The sequence below is a fragment of the Microsporum canis genome, genomic scaffold (assembly GCF_000151145.1).
Source record: "Microsporum canis CBS 113480 supercont1.2 genomic scaffold, whole genome shotgun sequence".
In the NCBI taxonomy this organism is placed as follows: Eukaryota; Fungi; Ascomycota; class Eurotiomycetes; order Onygenales; family Arthrodermataceae; genus Microsporum; species Microsporum canis.
The window spans coordinates 438,725-459,743 of record NW_003299168.1 but is presented as its reverse complement, the minus strand read 5'-3'; the positions used below and the strand labels follow the sequence as shown (position 1 = coordinate 459,743).

General features: G+C 46.3%; 8 protein-coding genes across 8 annotated transcripts; 5 read left to right on the top strand and 3 right to left on the bottom strand.

Moving 5' to 3' along the window:
• Positions 1-456: 456 nt before the first annotated feature.
• Positions 457-1,849, top strand: MCYG_01601 (alpha-1,2 mannosyltransferase KTR1; the record flags this gene model as incomplete). Its single annotated transcript, XM_002848621.1, has 4 exons — positions 457-613; positions 667-930; positions 1,005-1,623; positions 1,693-1,849. The coding sequence occupies 4 exons, from the start codon at positions 457-459 to the stop codon at positions 1,847-1,849; spliced, it is 1,197 nt and encodes a 398-aa protein (XP_002848667.1).
• A 375-nt stretch (positions 1,850-2,224) lies between these two features.
• Positions 2,225-3,701, bottom strand: MCYG_01600 (conserved hypothetical protein; the record flags this gene model as incomplete). Its single annotated transcript, XM_002848620.1, has 5 exons — positions 2,225-2,278; positions 2,394-3,234; positions 3,316-3,385; positions 3,473-3,586; positions 3,686-3,701. 5 exons carry the CDS (start codon positions 3,699-3,701, stop codon positions 2,225-2,227), a joined length of 1,095 nt encoding a protein of 364 aa, XP_002848666.1.
• Positions 3,702-4,851: 1,150 nt separating this feature from the next.
• MCYG_01599 (proline-rich protein HaeIII subfamily 1) lies at positions 4,852-6,983 on the bottom strand (the record flags this gene model as incomplete). The annotated part of the gene is made up of 4 exons (XM_002848619.1): positions 4,852-6,327; positions 6,541-6,784; positions 6,850-6,885; positions 6,961-6,983. The coding sequence occupies 4 exons, from the start codon at positions 6,981-6,983 to the stop codon at positions 4,852-4,854; spliced, it is 1,779 nt and encodes a 592-aa protein (XP_002848665.1).
• Positions 6,984-7,318: 335 nt separating this feature from the next.
• Positions 7,319-8,643, top strand: MCYG_01598 (WD repeat protein; the record flags this gene model as incomplete). Its single annotated transcript, XM_002848618.1, has 4 exons — positions 7,319-7,356; positions 7,401-7,575; positions 7,660-8,322; positions 8,395-8,643. 4 exons carry the CDS (start codon positions 7,319-7,321, stop codon positions 8,641-8,643), a joined length of 1,125 nt encoding a protein of 374 aa, XP_002848664.1.
• A 400-nt stretch (positions 8,644-9,043) lies between these two features.
• Positions 9,044-11,630, top strand: MCYG_01597 (DUF255 domain-containing protein; the record flags this gene model as incomplete). Its single annotated transcript, XM_002848617.1, has 4 exons — positions 9,044-9,142; positions 9,228-9,345; positions 9,416-10,933; positions 11,020-11,630. The coding sequence occupies 4 exons, from the start codon at positions 9,044-9,046 to the stop codon at positions 11,628-11,630; spliced, it is 2,346 nt and encodes a 781-aa protein (XP_002848663.1).
• Positions 11,631-14,055: 2,425 nt separating this feature from the next.
• On the top strand, positions 14,056-15,044 carry MCYG_01596 (extensin; the record flags this gene model as incomplete). Its single annotated transcript, XM_002848616.1, has 3 exons — positions 14,056-14,573; positions 14,633-14,916; positions 14,977-15,044. 3 exons carry the CDS (start codon positions 14,056-14,058, stop codon positions 15,042-15,044), a joined length of 870 nt encoding a protein of 289 aa, XP_002848662.1.
• A 644-nt stretch (positions 15,045-15,688) lies between these two features.
• On the bottom strand, positions 15,689-16,431 carry MCYG_01595 (NADH-ubiquinone oxidoreductase kDa subunit; the record flags this gene model as incomplete). The annotated part of the gene is made up of 4 exons (XM_002848615.1): positions 15,689-15,803; positions 15,883-16,015; positions 16,113-16,340; positions 16,409-16,431. 4 exons carry the CDS (start codon positions 16,429-16,431, stop codon positions 15,705-15,707), a joined length of 483 nt encoding a protein of 160 aa, XP_002848661.1.
• A 1,747-nt stretch (positions 16,432-18,178) lies between these two features.
• On the top strand, positions 18,179-20,472 carry MCYG_01594 (conserved hypothetical protein; the record flags this gene model as incomplete). The annotated part of the gene is made up of 7 exons (XM_002848614.1): positions 18,179-18,212; positions 18,261-18,303; positions 18,360-18,480; positions 18,538-18,771; positions 18,836-19,446; positions 19,507-19,803; positions 19,860-20,472. 7 exons carry the CDS (start codon positions 18,179-18,181, stop codon positions 20,470-20,472), a joined length of 1,953 nt encoding a protein of 650 aa, XP_002848660.1.
• Between the last annotated feature and the right edge of the window lie 547 nt (positions 20,473-21,019).

Sequence of the window (21,019 nt, the reverse complement as noted above, 5' to 3'; positions counted from 1 at the left end):
CAGGCTAATCTACTTCATTTGGTGGTCTGGTGACAGCTACCACAAATTCATCTGTCAACGCGCCTATCGAAGAGAGATAGACATTGTGATGGATACCCCGATCTATAAGACCCAACATTACGGGAGGTGTGAGAGTGGTATATACTGTCAGTAAGAAAGAAACTGACGAGATAACCATTTCAGCTACGGTACAGCCATATCACCGAAGCGATAATTCTCACAGGAGCAAACTCTTCCTTCGTAATATATTGAAGCTGAATTTGAAATCGCGATGTTCGTTTACTGTCAGAAAAAAAAAAGTTGACGCGCTGTTCATATCACGTGATAATAGAGCTCCTGCGTCAGATCGGGTTATCACGTGATACGATCGAGATATTATCCGGCTGGAAGTTATCAAAAGTAAAATAATCTCCGTCAGTTACCAGAGCGCATAGGTATTGGGTGTTCATTATCAATATGGCTCTCGCGCGGCCAGTCAGACTGATTATAGGAGTCTGTATAGCTCTAATTTTGTTGCTCATCTACCAAACTTCTAGTTCGCCATCCTTATCCCTTTCACCAATCCGAAAACATAAATACGACAATGGCTTGAAGCGCGAACCTCTGAAAGAATGTAGGTTCTACTGAATATTTTATCGGCCCTAACGAGTTGCTGACTCTTTTTAGTGACTGGGGAGCCAGAGGGGCCTCTGTGGAGGGCAGAGGGGGACGCTTATGCCCCTGATAATCCAAAATCTGCTCGAATTAAGGCAACACTCATTTCGCTTGTACGGAACGAGGAGCTGGATGAATTAATACCAACAATGAGGGAGCTGGAGAGGACGTGGAACCAAAAGTTCAACTATCCTTGGACATTTTTCAACGATAAACCGTTTACGGAGGAGTTTAAAAGGAGGACGCAGGCGGAAACGAAGGCGAAGTGCAATTATGGTATGTTATCAAGATATGCTCGCTACTTCACTGGTAATTCTGCGGGTTCTAATATGTGATAAACCGGCCGATAGAACTCGTACCGAAAGAACACTGGGATGTACCGTCGTGGATAGATATGGATAAATATCGGACTGCTTCCAAGGCCATGGAGGAGAATGGCATACAATATAGTACCGTGCTTTCCTACCACAAGATGTGCCGCTGGAACAGTGGAATGTTCTACAAGCACCCTGCTCTCACGGATATGCAATACTATTGGCGTGTGGAGCCAAAGGTACGCTTTTTCTGTGATGTGGACTATGACGTCTTCCGATACATGCAAGACAGGAACAAAACCTATGGATTTACGATCAACTTGTATGACGCACCCGAAACTATGCCAGGGCTGTGGCCAGAAACTCTCAAATTCTTAGAAAAGCACCCCGACTATATACATGAAAACAATGCCATGGACTGGTTGACGGACAACAAGCAAAGACCTGAACATAATAAGAAGGCGAACGGATATTCAACTTGCCACTTTTGGTCAAATTTTGAGATTGGCGATTTATCCTTCTGGAGAAGCAAGAAATACGAAGAGTACTTCACCCACCTAGACAAGGCAGGAGGGTTTTTCTACGAGAGATGGGGAGATGCACCCGTTCATTCCATTGGACTTGGTCTATTTGCTGATAAAAGTAAAATACACTGGTGAGTATTCCTATAGTGACGTAAACCTTTCTTTGCCGGCATATCACTGATAGTTCCATTACTGCATAGGTTCCAAGATATTGGCTATAACCATATCCCTTTCTTGAACTGCCCAAATTCCCCTAAATGCAGGGAATGTGAGGCCGGGCAATTCTATCGTGGGGAACCATTCCTCCAACTCGAAGATTGCCGGCCGAATTGGTTCAAATACGTTGGAGAGGGCTAACATAACCATACCCCTTGAACCGATTGATAGCTTATGGCGTTACTGTGCATGATTATGTCTACTCGGAGTCACTTTAGGTGCCTCCTATATACCCCTTCTCCCAACCTCCTGACATGATATCTCAGATGCCAGTCCCAATATTATGCTATTCGCTTTGTCGAGGGACTCTATCATTCTACAGCAAGATAATGAACAAGCATGCATGTGGCGTTTTTGAGAAAACGTTTCAATAATAGCATATTTCTTCACTTTCTAGCCAAAATTATGTTTGTCTTGGTTGGCGTTCTTTACTACATTATATTTTCCTCTTTATAATTTAGAAATGTGTATACGAGACGATGTACTATTTATTCTGCATAATTATTTGGCCTTTATTTACAAAATGTTATTTTGTTCAATACTTCCATTGGTAAATGGAGCGATCCACCTCTATATTAGCGTAAAATAAAGTATATAAACAACAAGTTATAAGTGAAGGAGAGTGGTGTGAAGCCATACAATATCGTGATTTCTTCTAGTTTGACCGCCGGCGGAATATTCGAACCTTGGATAACCTCTGTCTGACATCGAGCCATACGGATTTGAGTGTTCTTCCAAGTCGTCTCTCGTCCCGAATACGAAGATAAAGAAGAAGGATGGCCAACAGAGCAAGGTCCCAGATGAGCTGCCGTATAGCAACCCAAGCAAACCACTTTATCCAAGCCCATATGCTGGATTTCCTCTGCTCAAATGCCTTACGAGCCTCTAGCTGCTCTCTTACCGCAGCTACTTCGACGGTCATCTTCGTTAAGGCCTGCTCAACGCGTTTTTGCCATCGTTGGTAATGTCTCTGTCCAGCCCCTGCAGGAGGTTGTAGTCGTGGATCTTCACCAGATTCTTGGTTCTCATAAAAGCTGTTTCTAGCTTCTTGGAATTCTTCTTCCTCCTCTTCCTCATCCTGGTCTTCTTCTTCCCCTTCATCATCTTCCGTATCATCATCGTCCCCTTTATTTCCCGGGATTTGATCATGTTCTTTTTCAGACTGGCTGCCGTAACGATGCCGTCTCGAGCCCCCGTCCGGTTGGCTTACGGGGCTCAGTACTCGGAGCCGGGAGTCCCTCCCTGCTTCATCAAAGTCCTGCCGTGCCATTCTGCTCCCTATATTATCGTAGCTAGTGTGTGACTGTAAACGAGCGGGGCCAGACATGCTTAAGCCTTGGTCAGGATTTGAAAAAGAGGACGAAGTATTAGATTTTATCTGGTCCCAAACAAATTCTAGTTCGGATATAAGCTCCTGCGCCTCGGGAGTAGGGGAGGCATATCGATGCATAGTCTCTATAAGTGTCGTTATATATCGTCGTTTCGCTTCAGTTCGCGACAAGTTGCGCTGCGCATACCACGAGTCCCTTGAATAACAAACGGATAGAATTAGTATCCACAAGCTCAGGTAAAACATTCGGCGAAAAGGGATAATTTCGGCATTTTACCATTTCTCTTTCTCCGCCTGGACATCAGCGTCACCGACCGGTCGATCCATTACACCTTCCACGTCACCCTCTAGATATCGATGATAAGCACAACCATTAGCATTGTCTCCAAGAAGCCGTCTTCTAGCTTCGGAGCAGGGTAACAGGCTGTAAATACCCATGCTTTGCTTGTATAATCCATAGAGCTTCAATCGATCAGCCGGCGGTGGTCTAGCTGACCCCGTTCGGGGAATTTTCTTCACGGTATTAAGCGCATGGACAAAGACTCGATCTAGGTGGGTATTCCCTTTATCAGTAAGTTGTTTCTCTACCGAAGAATAGATAATGCGCCGTTGCGTAGTATAAGAGCAGAACCAAATGAACAACATACCGACTGAGTCTGACATGATTCATGGGCTATACTGGCCTGATCCCTACATGAGACTCGGACTCGACGAAATGGGGATGAAGCAGAAGAATGAATAGCTTAGTAGTGAGCGCGGACTCGGGGAGCGTTAAGCAACATGGGGGCTGTATGAGCCCATGCAAAAGGTCAATTATCTCTCAGGAGAGTAAAATGGACATGGCACTCTCTCCTATCAGGCGTTTAATGGTATTCAAGAGAGCTATATCATGGCAACTTGTTATGGGATGGCGCCTCCAACAGACAAAGAGAAGAAGCAGAAAAGCTGCGTCGTTATGGAAAGCCAAAAGCTTTTGAGCCGCGGCTTGTTGGGCGCGCAGTTCACGTGCTGCACTGCCGGTTCCTATCAAGCAAACAAACGAAACATTTACAAATAATATATAAACGTTGAATATTACAGCAGAAAAGGGGGGGAAGGAGTTACAAAGTTGCCGAAGAGGCTGTGTCTTTGGTTTTTGTTATTTTTGTTAAGTCGGTTTCGAGGCCCTGCATATGATGATACAAGCTTTCCTCCTGTGTTCCACTGTTAGATTCTTGTGGAAGCATCTTTTATCTAGACAGAATCGAAATCAAGAGAAGAAAAAGGCCGTCCGCATGAGATAGAGGAGAAAGAACGAGTGGGATAGCTCATGATGAAGTCGACCGAAGAATAGATAGAGATGGTGTGCTGTTGAAGGAGAAAAAGGGGCAACAATGCCGGAGCAGAGAGTACATACATATTATTGAATTGATTTTCTGGGGGTGTGGTAAGGGGAAAGGGAGGGAGAAGAAACTGGAGACATGGAGGTAAAGGAATCAACGGTATGATCATTTTCAGTGGCATCACTCATCGACCTGGCCAACCTTGAATAAAATCCATAAGAGACACCCACCGAATGCGCCATGCAGAAAAAAGAAAAAGGAGGACGGTAAGGTAAGAGAAATGCTCAAGCCCGCACGCCGAGTTGCGCATACCAACCCAAGACCAAACCAAGGGAACGAGGCGTGATATCATTCTTTCGCTACAAAAAGAGCAGATTGAAACTTGCAGAGTCACTCAAAGTAGGCAGCGGCCAATTTGAAGATGTTATATCCGGTGGGGCCGTAGAGGAGGAAGGACGGGGGTCCACGACAGACTTCGGTGATAGTACCATTTAGGAGGTGGATGGAACTCCAGTGGACTCAGTTGCGACTCTTCCACCACGGAAACTTCCTCTACCACGTCCACCTCCATAGCCACGGTTGTAGCCTCGGCCACGTCCACCAAAGCCTCGTCCACGACCACGGCCTCTACCACGATATCCGCTGTCAACGCTTCCTTGTCCGAAGGTCTCCATGTTCTTCTTTTCTTCCTCTCCGCGCCATTCACGGCCGCTGGTCTTGTTCCGAGCGTTTTCCTCCCTATCGCGCATTTCACTAGATAGGTTGTCGAAGAACGAAGAGGTCTTGTCGTATACTACATTGGTAGCATGAGCCGATGTGGAACTGGAGACGTCACCACCGTCGGCTCCGTTAGCTTCGGAAACAGCGGTGGATGGCTTTCCTTCGGCTTCAATTAATGGCGATCCTGAAGCGATGGCCTCCTTGACGAGATCTTGCTTATTAAACTTGGCATTCGCAGATTCGAAGTCGTAGTCAGTCGTGGGAACATCAATTTTCTTCACCTGTTGCTGGTGATGATGTCCACGATGGCCACCTCGGCCACGCGGACCATGATGACCGCCTCTTGAGTGACGTTCACCATCAAATGGTCGCATTTCGTTGAGCTTCTTGGTCACTGACTCTACGGACCCGTTCGTAGGTTGCTGTTGCTGAGATCCAGTGGGTTGTGGCAATTTTGCCATTGCAGCTGCAACTGCAGCTGTAGCGGCTCGGGTTGCCTCTTCCATAGCATTTGGACCATTTCGGTTTGGTTGTTGCCCAGCTGGTGCAGTAGCCTGAGCTACCGATGCGGTTGGCTTGAGTGGCATGGCAAGAGGAATAGCCGGGATAATCCGGTCATTCTTCGCGGCAGTTGTTGGCTCCGGAGCAGGTTGAGTGGGCGCTTTATCATGGGCTGGTTTTTGTGCCTGGCTAGCCAGTGCGGCGGAGGGTTCTGGCTTGGTTTGTGATGGTTTCTGATCTTCCTTTTCTTTACTGGTGGCCGGAGCTGGAGTGGTAGTTTTCTTTGGAGCCTTTTCGCCGCCAGGAAGCTCCGAAGTTGGCATAGGGGCATTCTGAGGCGCTGGAGTTCCTTCTACGCCATGCTGCTGCGATTGTGGCTGTTGTTGTGGTGGTTGTTGTTGCTGTCCTGGTGGTCCGCGTGGAGGAGCTATTGGCATTTGAGGTGGTCCGAATGGGCCCGGTGGTTGCGGAAAGCCTTGGCCGGGAGGAGGATACCATCCCTGTTGTCCATATGGCATATTTGGAAAGCCAGAGCCAGGTGCACCGGGGAATCCGGGTGGGCCTCCGGGGGGCCCACGGAACTGTTGTCCATAAGGGTTATAGTAATTGGGATATGGTGGTTGTTGAGGATAACCAGGTGGTGGTTGCTGTCGGGGAGGTTGCTGCGGGAGCTGAGCAGGCTGCCCACGGCCTGCCTGAGCGGGAGCGGGGGCAGCGGCAGGAGCCTGGCGTGGAGGAGCTGTAGTCTAATCGAAGCATGATTGTCAGCCAGTATTCCTAATATTCGGTTTCACACAATACAGGCGTCAATGTGAAGTTTGAATCCAAAAGGATGAGCAGCATCTTGATGATCTTCACACTTCCACAAACTAATCCTCTAGACCCATGTCCTTAATGTGGACAAAGATGAAAGTGACAGTTGCAGGTTTATAAAGTGAAGTAAACAGTCTACCACTTACACCTAGTATAGCAGGGTCATTAGGAACCTGCGGTTGTTCCGGAGCCTGATTCTCCTTTTCGTTGTCCGCAAAGTTGATATCCTTCACATCACTGCCTCTGAAAACAATGTATTCGTACACGCAACTAGCTGGCGGAACTTCCTCTGACGCATTGCCGCGTCTGCCTTCAGTGCCGTGCGATATGACGTTCTCGAGCGCAATAGTTGAAGCCTCTGGGTTGATATCGTGCAGAGTACCAACATAACTAACAAGTGTCAACGAACGGGGCCCCTCATGGGAGGGATTGTAGCAGTATAAAACGTTTCCTACCGGATGTCACTCATCGAGACGAGATTGAATCGCCGACTATAAGGGCTTTATTAGCTTCACCATGGCACAACGAGCATAGCCGGAAGCTGTGGTTCACTATCCCAATCATACCCAATAAAATTGTTCATTTCCATGATGACGGTGGTGCGCGGATCCGCGCGGCGAAAGCAAAGAGAAACAGAACAAAAAAAGGAGAAGAAGAAGAAAACCCCACGAGAGTAGGAAATGGAAGAGCAGAAGAGGCGAGCAGGAAGAAGACGTCGACGTGCGTTGGTGGTTGAGAAGTTGCAGGCGCGAAAAAGAGGCGAAGTTGGAGTTTGAGGTTGGTTTTTGTCTTTTTTAGGCAAAGTCGAGGATACGGTTGGGCGGAAGAGCCAAGAGCGCAGGCTTTTTCTCTTCTCACATAAGAAAAAGAACTTGATTTTATAGAAGAACACACATATACGAAATATAGACAGAGGGTGTCATCATGCAGACGTCGAACAGGGACTACTTCTTCCAGACAACGTAAGTGACAGAGTTCTTATTTTACAAGGTAGCTTGACTGACAGGTTGGCTAGGGCACAGTTGGAGAATGCTGAGAGGAAGCGTGAGAAGTCCAAGAACTCGAATGGAGGTCCAATTAAGCTGCAGAGCAAAATCTTAGCCATAACGGCGGATCCAGCTAGAGGCGATGCTGTGTTTCTTGCAGAGAGTTCTGGAACTGCCAGACAGCTTATGCTAGAAGTAGGTGAGGTTTGATATATCCAGAGGCTAAGGCTGCTCGATATCAACATCCAAACGGGAGACTGATCCAGTTGATATACACAGACGGGTGAATCAGCTGCAGTCTACAGAGGCCCTACAGCACCACTGCCATGTATCTGCCTTTCTCCAGATGGTAGTACTGTTTATGCTGGCTGCTGGGATAAGTCCATCTGGAGCTGGGATGTGAAAACACGTAAACCCGGTCACAAATTTTCCGGCCACACTGATTTTGTCAAAGCGGTCATCTACGCCAGTTCTAGTGGCCGCAACCTGCTCATATCAGGAGGAGCTGATGCAGAGATTATTATCTGGGATGCCACCACTGGGACCAGACTACACGTCTTGAAAGGCCATGCCCACGGAATACAGTGTCTGGCCACTGACCCGATAGCAAAGGCGGAAGGCGGCCCTCTTACGGTATTCAGTGCATCCAGTGGCCAGGGTATTCAATCTTTCACCGTCCCTCCGAGTCTCAGCGATGTGGCTCTCTCGGATCCCTTCAAAGTCCATGAAACCAGTATCTATAAAATATTCTTCGACGAGGACGGGGATCTATGGACTGCCTCGGCTGATAATATAGCTCGGTGTCTCACCCGGCAGAGAGGATGGAAATCTGAAACCGCACTGGAACATCCAGATTATGTCAAAGATATCGTGGTCGACGAAGCCCGAGGGTGGGTCATCACAGCCTGTAGAGACGAAGAAGTCCGAGTTTGGGATAGAGCGGTATGTTCCCCCGGAGCTGATCAAGAGGGGGCACTTTCTTTTTTCATCTTGCTAATTAGACCTCCTTCATAGACCGGAGAGCTTCACCATACCTTCTCCGGCCACTTTGAAGAAGTCACAGGGTTGCTTATCGTGGGATCAAAGGTGATAAGTGCCAGCATCGATGCCACAGTTCGCCAATGGCCCCTGGACCCAAGAGAGATACAGCAGGCAAAGGCTGCTGCGGAAGAGAAGACTCAAGCCGCTGCGGAGCCTGCTCCCGAGTCAATGCTAACGGAGGAAGAAGAACGAGAACTCGATGAACTACTAAACGATAGCTAACTTGATATTCTCTATCCTTGATATCCCAAAAAAATTTGAATATACACCTACTTATTTACATCTCCTTCAAAGCTCGTCCAAGTCACGTGTTTATGAGGTCATTTTCCCGTCTTTTCCCCATTTCCACCTTTTTTTCTTTTCCTTACAAATTACCCGAATTATCAGCGACTGGCGGATTTCTATACGATCGTCTTGGGGCTGGCATTGTAATTATTATACATAATAGCATTGGTGAGCGCAAACTATCAGGGTTTCCCCTGTCGAGAATATACATCCCAGACAAAACGTACATCCCCGGTTGTTGCCTGACGATATCTTTAATTCGGGGATAACCCGCCATCATCCCTCACCTCCGCCAGAGTAGCAACATCCAACACCAACATCATCCCCCAGCAGCAGCATGGATGCAGCGCCGTATAGAAGACGCATGGAGGAGTCCTCTGGCCCTGCAGCCTCCCCTGAGCTGGTCAATCGACTAAGTGAAAGTCGCTCTCCATATGTATGTCTGTTCGTTCTATAGCAAGCGCAACAATGCTCTACCCTAGACAGTGGGCTAAAGAAAGATATGTATCCCGACTGCACAGGTCCGCGGCCACATGAATAACCCGGTAGCATGGCAGCTATGGGATTCTACGGCCATGAATCTAGCAAAGGATTTCAATCGTTTGATATTCCTGAGTATTGGCTATTCAGCCTGTCACTGTGCGCTTATACCAGGCTTGGCTCCAGGAAACATCACAGCTTCATGCTACTTACTAACGTCTTGTTACAGGGTGCCATGTCATGGAGAAGGAATCATTCATGTCCCTTGAGGTCGCTGCTATACTTAATAAATCTTTTATTCCAATCAAGCTGGACCGAGAGGAGAGACCGGACATTGACGATGTGTACATGAATTACGTCCAAGCTACGACAGGCTCCGGAGGCTGGCCTCTAAATGTCTTTCTCACTCCTGACCTCGAACCTGTATTTGGAGGCACTTACTGGCCAGGACCGAACGCAACTCCGCTGCCAAAACTGGGTGGAGAAGAACCAGTTGGTTTCATCGATGTGCTGGAGAAGCTGCGAGATGTCTGGAACACGCAGCAGTTAAGGTGTCGAGAGAGCGCAAAGGAAATCACCCGCCAACTTCGTGAATTTGCTGAAGAAGGCACCCATTTGGCACAGGCCAACAAAAAAGAGCAAATGGAAGACCTGGAGATCGAGCTGCTGGAAGAAGCCTTTGTGCATTTTGCAGCTCGTTATGACGCAACGAATGGCGGGTTTTCAACTTCTCCAAAATTCCCCACACCAGTTAATTTGTCATTCCTACTTCGTCTGTCAAGATATCCAGAAGAGGTCATGGATATCGTTGGCCGTGAGGAGTGCACCAAAGCTACTGAGATGGCTGTAAACACATTGATCAAGGTGGCACGGGGTGGTATTCGAGACCAAATTGGTTATGGCTTCTCGCGGTATAGCGTCACTCCGGACTGGAGTCTACCACACTTTGAGAAAATGTTGTATGATCAAGCACAGTTGCTCGACGTCTATATTGATGGATTTGAAGCCAGCCATGAGCCGGAACTTCTGGGAGCCATCTATGATCTAGTCACTTATATTACAAGTCCTCCAATTCTATCACCCATGGGATGCTTCTACTCGTCCGAAGACGCAGATAGCCAACCTAGCCCCGACGATACGGATAAGAGAGAAGGTGCCTATTACGTATGGACGCTTAAAGAATTGAAACAAATACTGGGCCACCGTGATGCTGATGTCTGTGCGCGCCACTGGGGGGTTCTACCAGACGGAAATGTGGCGCGTGTTAACGACCCCCACGACGAATTTATGAACAGGAACGTCCTAAGGATTGCTACGACCCCTGCTCAGGTTGCAAAGGAGTTTGGACTCCACGAAGAAGAAACGATACGGATCCTAAAGAACTCCAGAGTGAAACTACGAGAGTATAGAGAGACGAAAAGGGTACGGCCTGAATTAGATGATAAAATAATTGTATCATGGAATGGGCTCGTGATCGGTGCACTGGCGAAATGTGCAATACTGCTGGAAGATATCGACGCCGAAAAGTCAAAACACTGCAAGCTTATGGCTAGTAACGCAGTCAAGTTTATCAAGGAGAATCTGCTCGATGCCGAATCTGGCCAGCTATGGCGGATCTACCGTGCCGATTCCAGGGGAAACACGCCTGGATTCGCAGATGACTATGCCTATCTCATATCTGGATTAATTCAACTCTATGAAGCCACCTTTGATGATTCCTATTTACAATTTGCCGATAAATTGCAACGTGAGTTTCCAATTATTTGTCAATTATCAATTCTTTACAAAAAAAGCCAAAGGATCAATCATAAAAAAATGACTAACGGTGAACAGAATATCTCAACAAATATTTCATATCTGTGTCCACGAGCGATAGCAGTATCTGCACAGGGTACTACATGACCCCCTCTGAGGCGGTGACCAACACACCTAGTGCCCTCTTCCGTCTCAAGACGGGAACGGACTCTGCGACGCCTTCAACCAACGGCGTCATCGCCCAGAACCTGCTGCGGCTATCCTCGTTACTAGAGGACGAGTCATACAAGGTCAAGGCCAGGCAAACATGCAACGCCTTTGCCGTTGAGATAATGCAACATCCTTTCCTCTTCGTTGGCATGTTGGATGTCATCGTTGGTCTCGAGATAGGCACGAAGAGTATAACAGGTGTTCTGGGGTCCACAGAAGCAGCGACGGGAGAGGACAGCTCAAAGCCCGAGAGAGATTTGATACGGAAAATACGTACTGAAGCAGGTGGTACGGCATCAACTAGTGCCACGGTTCTCTCCATGGTCGATGTTCGTGCCACTGATTTACGGACAAACAAGTCTGAATGGCTTCGGGGGCGAAACTCACTGTTTAAAGACCTTTCATCAGGAAAAAACTTTTTGCTTGTCTGTGAGGCAGGATCTTGTCGAACAGTCGATATTGGGCTGGAAGCCGCCTAGATTCTCCACCTCTTTTTCCTCTTTTTCCTCTTTCTTCTTTCCCCATCCCCATTTGTCGAAGTTAGATACACATACATATAAGCGCCCTGTTCATGGCAGGGCTGCATTAGGGCTCGGGGTTTACGGTGTTTATCTAACACTCTAACACTGTTGTTTACTCTTCAACCCAGCAAAATAATAGCTTGAATACGGGGTATACATTATTCTTATGCAGTGAGACAAAAAAAAAAAAAGGATGAAGCCAAATAACAATGTGGTGCTTGTGTGCCCTGCCTAGCTTCTCTCTAACACAGACTGGTGGAGAGTCTCAGTAACCGACCTGAAGTCCCTCAACTTCTATAAGTATATTAACGTTGCATAACTTCTGACGCGGATTAACGGATTAAGCCTTTCTCAAACACAGCCCAGCCCTTGTCTCTCCCGGTAGTCGTTCTCGCCCATTCCCTGAGATATATGAGAAGCGATATTAAACAAAATATTTCCAGAAGGAAGACATGGAAGAGACAAAACCGTCTATACTTAGAAACCCCAGGCCAGTGACAGGTTTCTTTACCTCTCTTCAGCTCGCCACCAGTGAGTCGCATTGAATGGCTGTTGATGGTTCAATATCAGGGCTTCGGCCTTTCGTTTAGCGCAACATGAGACACGGCGCGTTCCAGTAATACCAGAGTACCAACACCCGTTCGCATTATCTCAGAAGAAGAACTTGTAATAAAATGAAGCAAGCGATAATTAATCAAACGAAGAGGATAGAAACGAAGAGAAGAAGAATCATGATATCGCGGAAAACAGAGCCGAAAATCCTCCACCCCTGGATACCAAATTTAACTACAATGAAGCTACGGGATCGTGCGTGAGAACGAGTCCATGCAGACAGGGAAGAGACAAGGGCCAGTATACGGTTCGGATCATTCCAGACCAAGAGAAAGAGGCTTTGGATATGATTCTTCCTCGCCGATGAGTGATTGGCAGCGACTTTTTAAACATGGAACCGTCGTCATTGAAAAAGAAAAGAAGAACGCCCCTGACATTCGATACTCTGTACTCCGTACGCCTGATTTCTCTCGCCGCCACTCGCAGCAAAAAGGAACATATCTATCGAATAAACAAGAGTGAGAAGGGGAAGATTGCGATCTGCTCCAAACATCTCCCCGTCAGCCTTCGCGACTCTGTGCACGGAAGTTTATATGCAAGCCTTCTTTCTGTCGCACCACGGATGGGGAGGGAACACGCATTGAGAAAACGACCAGCATCTCCCTCCGTGTTTTTTTTTTCTTTTTGTTGACGGTGTCTGTTGAAGAAGTTCATGCTGTCAGCGATATGCCGGCCCAGGAGGGAAGACTTGCATTACTCAAACACTCCACTTGGGGCGCGCTAAATCCGCCACGGCGGAGGAGTTTATTGTTATTACTACGGAAAATACGAAAAAGGTCGACGATGAGATCATCAGGTTGAGGCTAACAAACGGATCGGCATCCAGAGTCGATGATATACATTGATATACATTGGATACACTGCCATCCATTCGGCGTGGTACGGAGAGAGAGACACACGCAGAGCAAAAGGCAGAGTGAAAAGGAAACAAATTAACGCTTCATGCTGTCTAGACCAACCTTAATGATGTTTCCCACAGCTAAGAAATGATACAGCTCGCCGGAGCCCCTGAATTGTTTCATCGCAAATTAGGCCATGACTCCAAGGTCGTCCTGCAACGAAGATGTAGGCGACAAAGGTGGATGGCCTTCCCCATCATGGGCCTTGGTGCCTAATATCCGGTCCTTTTTTTTTTTAACCAGGCTGGGCCCAAGAGAGAAAGATGGTGATAGGTATCAAACGAATGGGGCGATAATATTATTATCATCAGATGTCTCCATATATAATACATGTTTTTTGGGACGGCATCTCAACCCCAGCTTCCCGTCCCTCTGTTCCCCTGACTAGACCAATCTTAATCTGAGTTAAGAGCTTCTTCTTCTTTTTTTTAAAAGAGGTGCTAATCTCTGTCAGGGGCCCTGAGCTTCTCTCTCTCTTTTATTTACTCACCTTGCCGCCGGCTTGCTCTGCCCCTTCTTCTTATTCTCGTCTTCTTTTCGATCTTTTCTCTTCTTCACCAACTACTGCTTCTTAGCCACTTTCCATTCCTTTAAAGTGTCTAGGCAAGCCTTTCGCTCATTACTTTTTTATCCATTAAAGCATCCTGCCTTGGTCAGGGTGTATTTATCGTCCGTGTTTGGAGAAATATCGAACTCTTTCGCAGTTGACCTGTGAAAACTATCAAACTATCAAATCAAGCCTCAATAACTCTCCCTACCTATCTCTCCCTCATCCACGCCCTCTGGGTTCCTATATATACCTTGCCTTGACCTGAACTGCTGGAACCTCTGTTGATCAAGAGAAGGAAGAAAGGAAAATCCCAACTGCAAACATGAAGACCTCTATGCTCTTTACAGCGCTCTGCGTTGCTGGATCCCTCGCAACCCCTGCCAGGCAGCATACCCATGTGAATGTCGTAGTCGTGACCACGACCAAGACCATAACTACCATTGTCTGCCCAACTACCACCACGTCTTTCCCCCCGCCGCCCCCAACCACTTCTCCCAAGGAGAAGATCATCACCCCCCAGCCAGAACCAGAGCCGACCTATGTGCCCCCTCAACCATCTTCGGAGCCAGAACCAGAGCCAGCGCCTCAACCGACATATGCTCCTCCCCCGCCACCTCCACCACCACCACCACCACCAAAGCCAACCTATGCTCCTCCACCAAAGCCAACCCAAGCTCCTTCACCACCTCCACCCAATCCCGGAGGTGACTACAAGGGAACTGTCATGTACCACCACAACGTCCACCGTTCCAACCACTCTGCTTCCGATCTTACCTGGGATTCAACTCTAGAGAATTATGCCAGACAGCTTGCTGAGAGCTGCAGCTACGGACACAACACGTATGTTCGCTTTCATCTTTTTTACATGATTGAATTATTACTAACATAAACAATAATAGCGAAATTGGCGGTGGCGGTTATGGCCAGAACATCGGCTACCAGTCCGGCTTCAACAACGTTGGTGCTCTAATCACCAACAGCATGTACAACGAAGAGTTCATGTACTTTGAGGGCAACTACGGCATGAATAATCCCTCGAACTTCCATGCATGGGGTCACTTGACTCAGATCATCTGGAAGGCAACTACCCATGTTGGATGCTTCACCGCCAACTGTCCAAATCTCGGTGGTCAGGCCTCTGCCCGCAACGCTTTGTACACCGTTTGCAACTACAGCCCAGCAGGTAAACATATCACCTTAGATAATACACTATAGTATCTGATGCTAATCATATATTGAATAGGTAACGTCGTTGGTCGGTATGCTGATAATGTTCATCCTCCACTTGGACAACCTGTCGTTGTTGCGTAAAGGATCGATGCCGTTGGATACGGTTTGAACGCGCTGTTTGCTGTCAACCGTCCATTCTCTCTTCATTAGCATGTCATCGCACGGTACATGTAGGTGTTTTTTTTTGGGGTGGGAACCTTCTTATTCTTTTCTGCTATTTTCTCCCTCTTTTTTATCTTTTACTTTTTTCCAAAAAAGTTGGGATCTATATGTCTTGTCGTTTTACCCTTTTCTTTCCAGACTTGACGAAATCCGTTCGATGTTTTATCCTTCTTTTTTTTTTTTAAAACAAAGAACCATCAATTCTTTTTGACTTCTTCATGGCCCTTTTTTACACTTTATCCTTCATTTTGATCGATCCTGATCAACCCTTTTCTTACTTTTACAATCACTTGTCTAAAAACATGTCTTTTCTCTTCTTGTTGATTTACGTTTCTCCGTAACCTATTACGCATTTTGACGAACCATCTGGGAATACAAAGGAAAAAACACTTGGACAGCAAAACTGTAGATTTTTCTTTGTAACACGTATAATCTGCAGGGTACCAGAGAGACGGCAGGTAAAACAAACATGCACAGTACATGTTGATGCGTTTCTAACTAATATTTACACATACACAAGTGGAGAAAGGGAAGAGTATGGATTCTTGCAGGGAGAGCAGGGAAAGCAAGAAATTGAATCTAGTATTGTTCGCCTTGGTAGTTTGCGTATATCTGTTTCTTGCGAAGGTGGACGGGGACTTGACCGGCAGGGGTATCAGGGATGGTTTTCTTCAGGCCCTGTTCAAATTTATTCATGATCAGCAAACCGCGCTTTCTCGTTGATGCAAAGATATAGGGAACAGTAGATTAGACGTACAAGCTTTTCAAAGACACAGCTATTAAGTTGGTTTTCATTCTTTCGGCAGTACCATAGCTGCTGGTTGTTCTGCTCTAGGCACTCCCAGTGTGCCTTAAACTGCTGCATGCAGTGCGTGTTGATGTCTTTTATTCTGCATATCATCCACCAAGTCAGCAACTGGCATATTCAACCGGTTTCCTCTAATATCTTCTTCCCAATGACAGTAGTCAGAATATGGATGGACATACACGCTCGCAGCACAACGGGTGACTTTGCGGCCTTCCCTCAGACAATCCAGTTCTCCTCGACCGCCGGCCTCGGCCTTGCACTTCATGTAATCGTCATTGAACGCTCTGCATCGGTCTCCAATGAAATATGAAGCGCTCATCAAAGGTGCCGAGGTGGCACCAATTTCTTCCACTTTTGGGATGTGGTCTGGCAGAGGCGTGTTGTCCGTGAGGGACTCTTGGTTGAACCTGGACAAAAAACGGGCGTCAGCATTGGGCAACTGGAAAAAATGATGAGCGAGGGTGGGAGGGCCTACTGAGGTCTCCGTGCGCCGGACATCTTGCTGGCTCAATGGCTCTCTGGGAGTTGAAGCTGTTGGTCTTGAAGCTGGCGTCTTGCGCTTTGGAAACAGCTTGGTTGCAGGATGAAGTCAATCGCCGATTTCCTGATTGGTCGCATGTCCTCGGATTATACATAATCCGTTTTCTCTGCTGCCCCGGGCAAATTCGTCCCAGATTTACCTGATATCGTTTATGACTTGATTGGCTTTAGCAGTCCATTTACTGGTAGAGACATCTACATCTACTTTTTAAGGCAGCTGCTCTAATATTCAATTCTTAAGAGATTGTGTGAAGAACACCCTCATTGCCGGCTTAGAAAGCGGCCATACATTGACATAGAGAATTCTTCATCCATGATGCTGCCGGCACTTTGCTATTGGTTCTAACGAGCCAGTTACTAACTAATAGCTAGCTATCCAAAAAATAAATAGCAACAAAAAGCCGATCAAATTACTGGAGAGGAAGAAGCAGCAAAGCAAAGCGATGTGCTAAATATGGAGTTTTTATCCAATCACAGGGCGTTATTTTATTTATATTACATAATTAATGTCAGTTAGAACCAATAATATCATGAAATTAGCCCATCCAGTATCCAATAGTATCTTGTCTTCATTTTTTTTTTAATAAAACATCAACCACCCAAGACTTTATGTTATCATGTTTGATATTGGCCTACAGCATCTCGTTCGATGAACCTGGATTTGCTGTAAAGAATTTATTACTCTAAATAATGGATTCAAGGCCTAACTGCAGTACAACCGGATTTTCCATTGGTATACCAAAGTGTTGTTGTTACTAAAGCAGGATATTCAATTTGATATGCTTCTGTCGTTACTTCAAGGTCGCGATACAGCGAGGCGAAAGAATATTTGCTGATATTCTACAGCCTTATATAAATGGATGAAGCAACGACAGCTTCATGATATCAACCCTAGCCTGATATATCAAAACGGGTATACAACCGGATGGCTGCATGTCGTTTATGTATATCCGTTTTATTTACCCAATGATATATCATTTATGAATCAAAATGCTTTTTTCTTGTAGTCTCTGAGATGAAGTCTCCATTTTTATGCTGCCGTTGTGCCTAAGAAATTCACTTGTTGCTTATAGTAAGAGTGAAGACTCGCTGGTGCTTATTTTTTTTTTTTTTCACTTGCCGCTTCCACCTTCTGCCAACAACACTTCCCTCTCACAAGAGAAAACTACATCCACCACTACGAGACCTTCAACCTTCAGAAATTTAGTGTAGAGCACTGAGAAGCGGCTCTAGCTTGGTAGAATCAGCCATGGAGTAAGCACCCCTATCCCAATCAACTGCTGTTTATGATCATCAACTGACAGTGTTGACAGCCACGAAATTTCAGGCGCAAAAGGTGAGCAGGAAACAAAACTCCTTTAGGAGAGTCAGGCGGTCTAATAACGTTTATAGAGTGGTGCCTTGAAGAGGGGAAGCCTGGTTCTCGGGAAGTTGAGATTTTGAAGGACGACGATGACAAGGAGGTTGCCGATTACGGCCACACCGCAATCTCTGATGTATTACCTGGATCCAAAACCGAGCAAGTAAGTAATTAAACCGCTATAAGGATATGAGAAGCTGATTAGATAAATTCTTTAGGATAGTGTCGACATTCCCCTTCCATCACCGCATCCATCAGATTCAATACCTCCTTCCCAAGCCGTGCATAATATTACTCCTGGTGCACGCTGTGATCGGCCTCCCTCCTTTTTATCCGCCAATAAAAATGCTTGGGCCTCTGGTGCCGCTTCATCAGGTGAGTGTGTACCGAACATAATATCCTAACTGCAGTTAATATGTTTTCTTAGGTTCATATCGGCTCCCAATGTCTTTTGGGAGCTTAAAGGAGAGGTTGGTGGTTAATAACTGATTTCGGCTGATGGGCCATGTTGACAAAAATACTCTAGGGTCGCGGAATATATCAAAGGACTAGGGCCGGATTGTGGGAACGTCAATGACTTCTTATTTGATAAGATAAACCATGATACATGTGCCTTCATTCCGCAGCCGAAGAAATCCTCTGAACAGGTATGTGCAGGTTGAGTTTTTTTAATCATTGCTTGTGGCTAATATACGTCACTACAGTGGCTTTATATTTGGGGTAGCCCAGCTCAGGTAGCAGCTGCTAAAAGTGCGATCATGCGGTTAATCAACCGTTGCTCTGTGGGTGGGCTACAAAAGAAGAAAAAGGCGTATTTCGCAAAAGTTCATAGTTACTCCCAAGTCAAAGAGGCACGTCTTGATCAGATTGACAAACACAGTACTGTTATTGAACAGCTTCGCCAGAAACCAAGCCTAGCTTTTGAATTCTTGGAAACAGTATGTTGTCTCTTTAGGCACTTCTTTACCTGAATTATTATACCTGCTAATACCATGGTTGTAGCTGCTCTTTCTTTGGCCGACGGATGAGGTGCCGTTCGACTTATTGGGGCCGCAATTAGAGACTCTTGATCCTATTCGCCGTGAGACAGGCTGCTACATATATGTTTACGATGAGCAGCCGTCATTTATCAGGGTTGATGGTGATGACCATGATAACATTATTAAAGCTGTACACCGACTTCGCGCTAAATGGGCGGAGGTTATGGCAAAGATTCATATCCAGTCTAAGCTCTACCTGGTGCAGTCAGATTCACCAGAGATTAGGAATAACGAGGTCGCAATAACTCGAGTTGCTCACTCCATCGGAGCATTAGGGCAGGAGTATGCCACGCCAGTGCTACATGGGCCTCCCCTAACCCCAATGAACCCGGATTTCTTGCAAGACCAAGAAGAAAATCCCACCACCAGTAACGAACGTCGCCTCCGTGAAACAGTTGAGGAATCACTCCAGGGACTTCGATTTCTCCGTGGCCATATGCGTATGCGCGTAAACTTTGGAACCTTCATTCTGGACGATTACAGAGAACCCAAAGACTCGAGAGCCCGATATACATTTGATGAATTTAGGACAATGCTACTCAATTCTAGAACTAGAGGACATCTAGTGCAAGGGTAATATTCACATTTCATTTGGGCATTTCTTTACATAATGGCTACTAATAGGACTTATAGACTAGAGTACAACTGTGGGAATACCAATATCTTGGCCAAATGCGCCTCTGCAAATCATATTCTTGCTCCCCTTAATGGGTCCGATACAGCTCCCCTTAAACAGCCAGAACCTTTGTATGCTGTCAATTTTGAGTTCCAGGGTAGCAGCTCGCTTCTGAGATTGGAGGTTGAATTTGCAAAGTCACCGTCTACTGATAGCTTTGAGGTCTACCAGAAGCGCTGGGTACGACCTCAGGCGGGTGACACTATTGGTGACAAACGGCCACCGCTCCAGGTTGCAGTTATTGACTTTGAAAGGTACTGTTGCTACTGGATTTACATTAAAGGTAAACCATGCTAAGTACTTTTAATAGATCGGATTGGCAGTTGGAGATCAAAGCTCTTGAATTCCAAGAGCCTTCTACTATCGAACAATCTCTGAGAGAGTTCTCCCACTCAGTCAAATTTAAGCCTGAAGAGATGCCTGACCTGAGCAGCCCCGGGAAACAACGGGTATCGTTCTCAAACCTTGCACCTATTGCCCGAATTGTCGAGAAATCAGCCCTGCGCTACCGACTAAAAGGAACTAATTACATTTTTGAACTTGCCCGATACGACGAATACTCGCCTTCTCAATGGTCAGCTGCTCAAATTCTTCAGGGCTCAAAACCGAATCATATGTCCTCCACCCCAGTAACATCTTGGGGAGCATCTATCTTTGACCTACAATGGGACAACATGCTCGGCCAGCATGCTAATTTCGGAGTTGGGCATAATGCAGACTGGAGTCCTAGCCTAAACACATTCTTCCCTTGCTTTGGTGATGCTGATCCAACCGATCTTCGAAGCGGATTCAATTGCTTTATGCCTCTTATCCAGCAAGTCTCGTCTTTGCTTGGGCACAAGCGAGAGAGGGGACTTGCAAACAAGACCGTCGTACAGCAAATGGAGGAAGTGAATGAATCTAATAGCTCCAGCACAACCTGAATTTCAGGCTTACGAAATGGATTCAAATACACTATTAAACGTATTTCCTCCACTGGGTTCAGGGAACAAGCGACCTAAAAGAAATATATTACATCTGGGAGAGCAAAGAATGCTACCTGGAACTTGTACTAGAGGAGGTGCTACGGATGAATTCTCGATAAAGTGCCTAGGTCATCTCCCTGTAACCCCGGGGCATACCTCGGGGAATATTATTTCATGTGGTCGCCTTATTGATATACATATTACCGTGCATATCTTCAAAGGCTTTCCTATATCTATCTTGAAGAGAACGAATTGAGAAGAATGAAGTAAAAATATCTAGACCAAAAAAATTCTCTTTTTATATATGCATAAAGCCGTAATATACCTAGTAATTTATGGGACTTTTTTAGATACAAGCATTTGCTAATATCTAGTTACCCAACGCCCGGTCCTAATTAACCAAGTGTTCCAGAGTAAGAGGTTCAACCATATCTTCACTCAAGATATGGTATTCCCCGGGCAGTTTTACTCTGACTTCTGGAATGGTCACGGCGATGTTTGAACT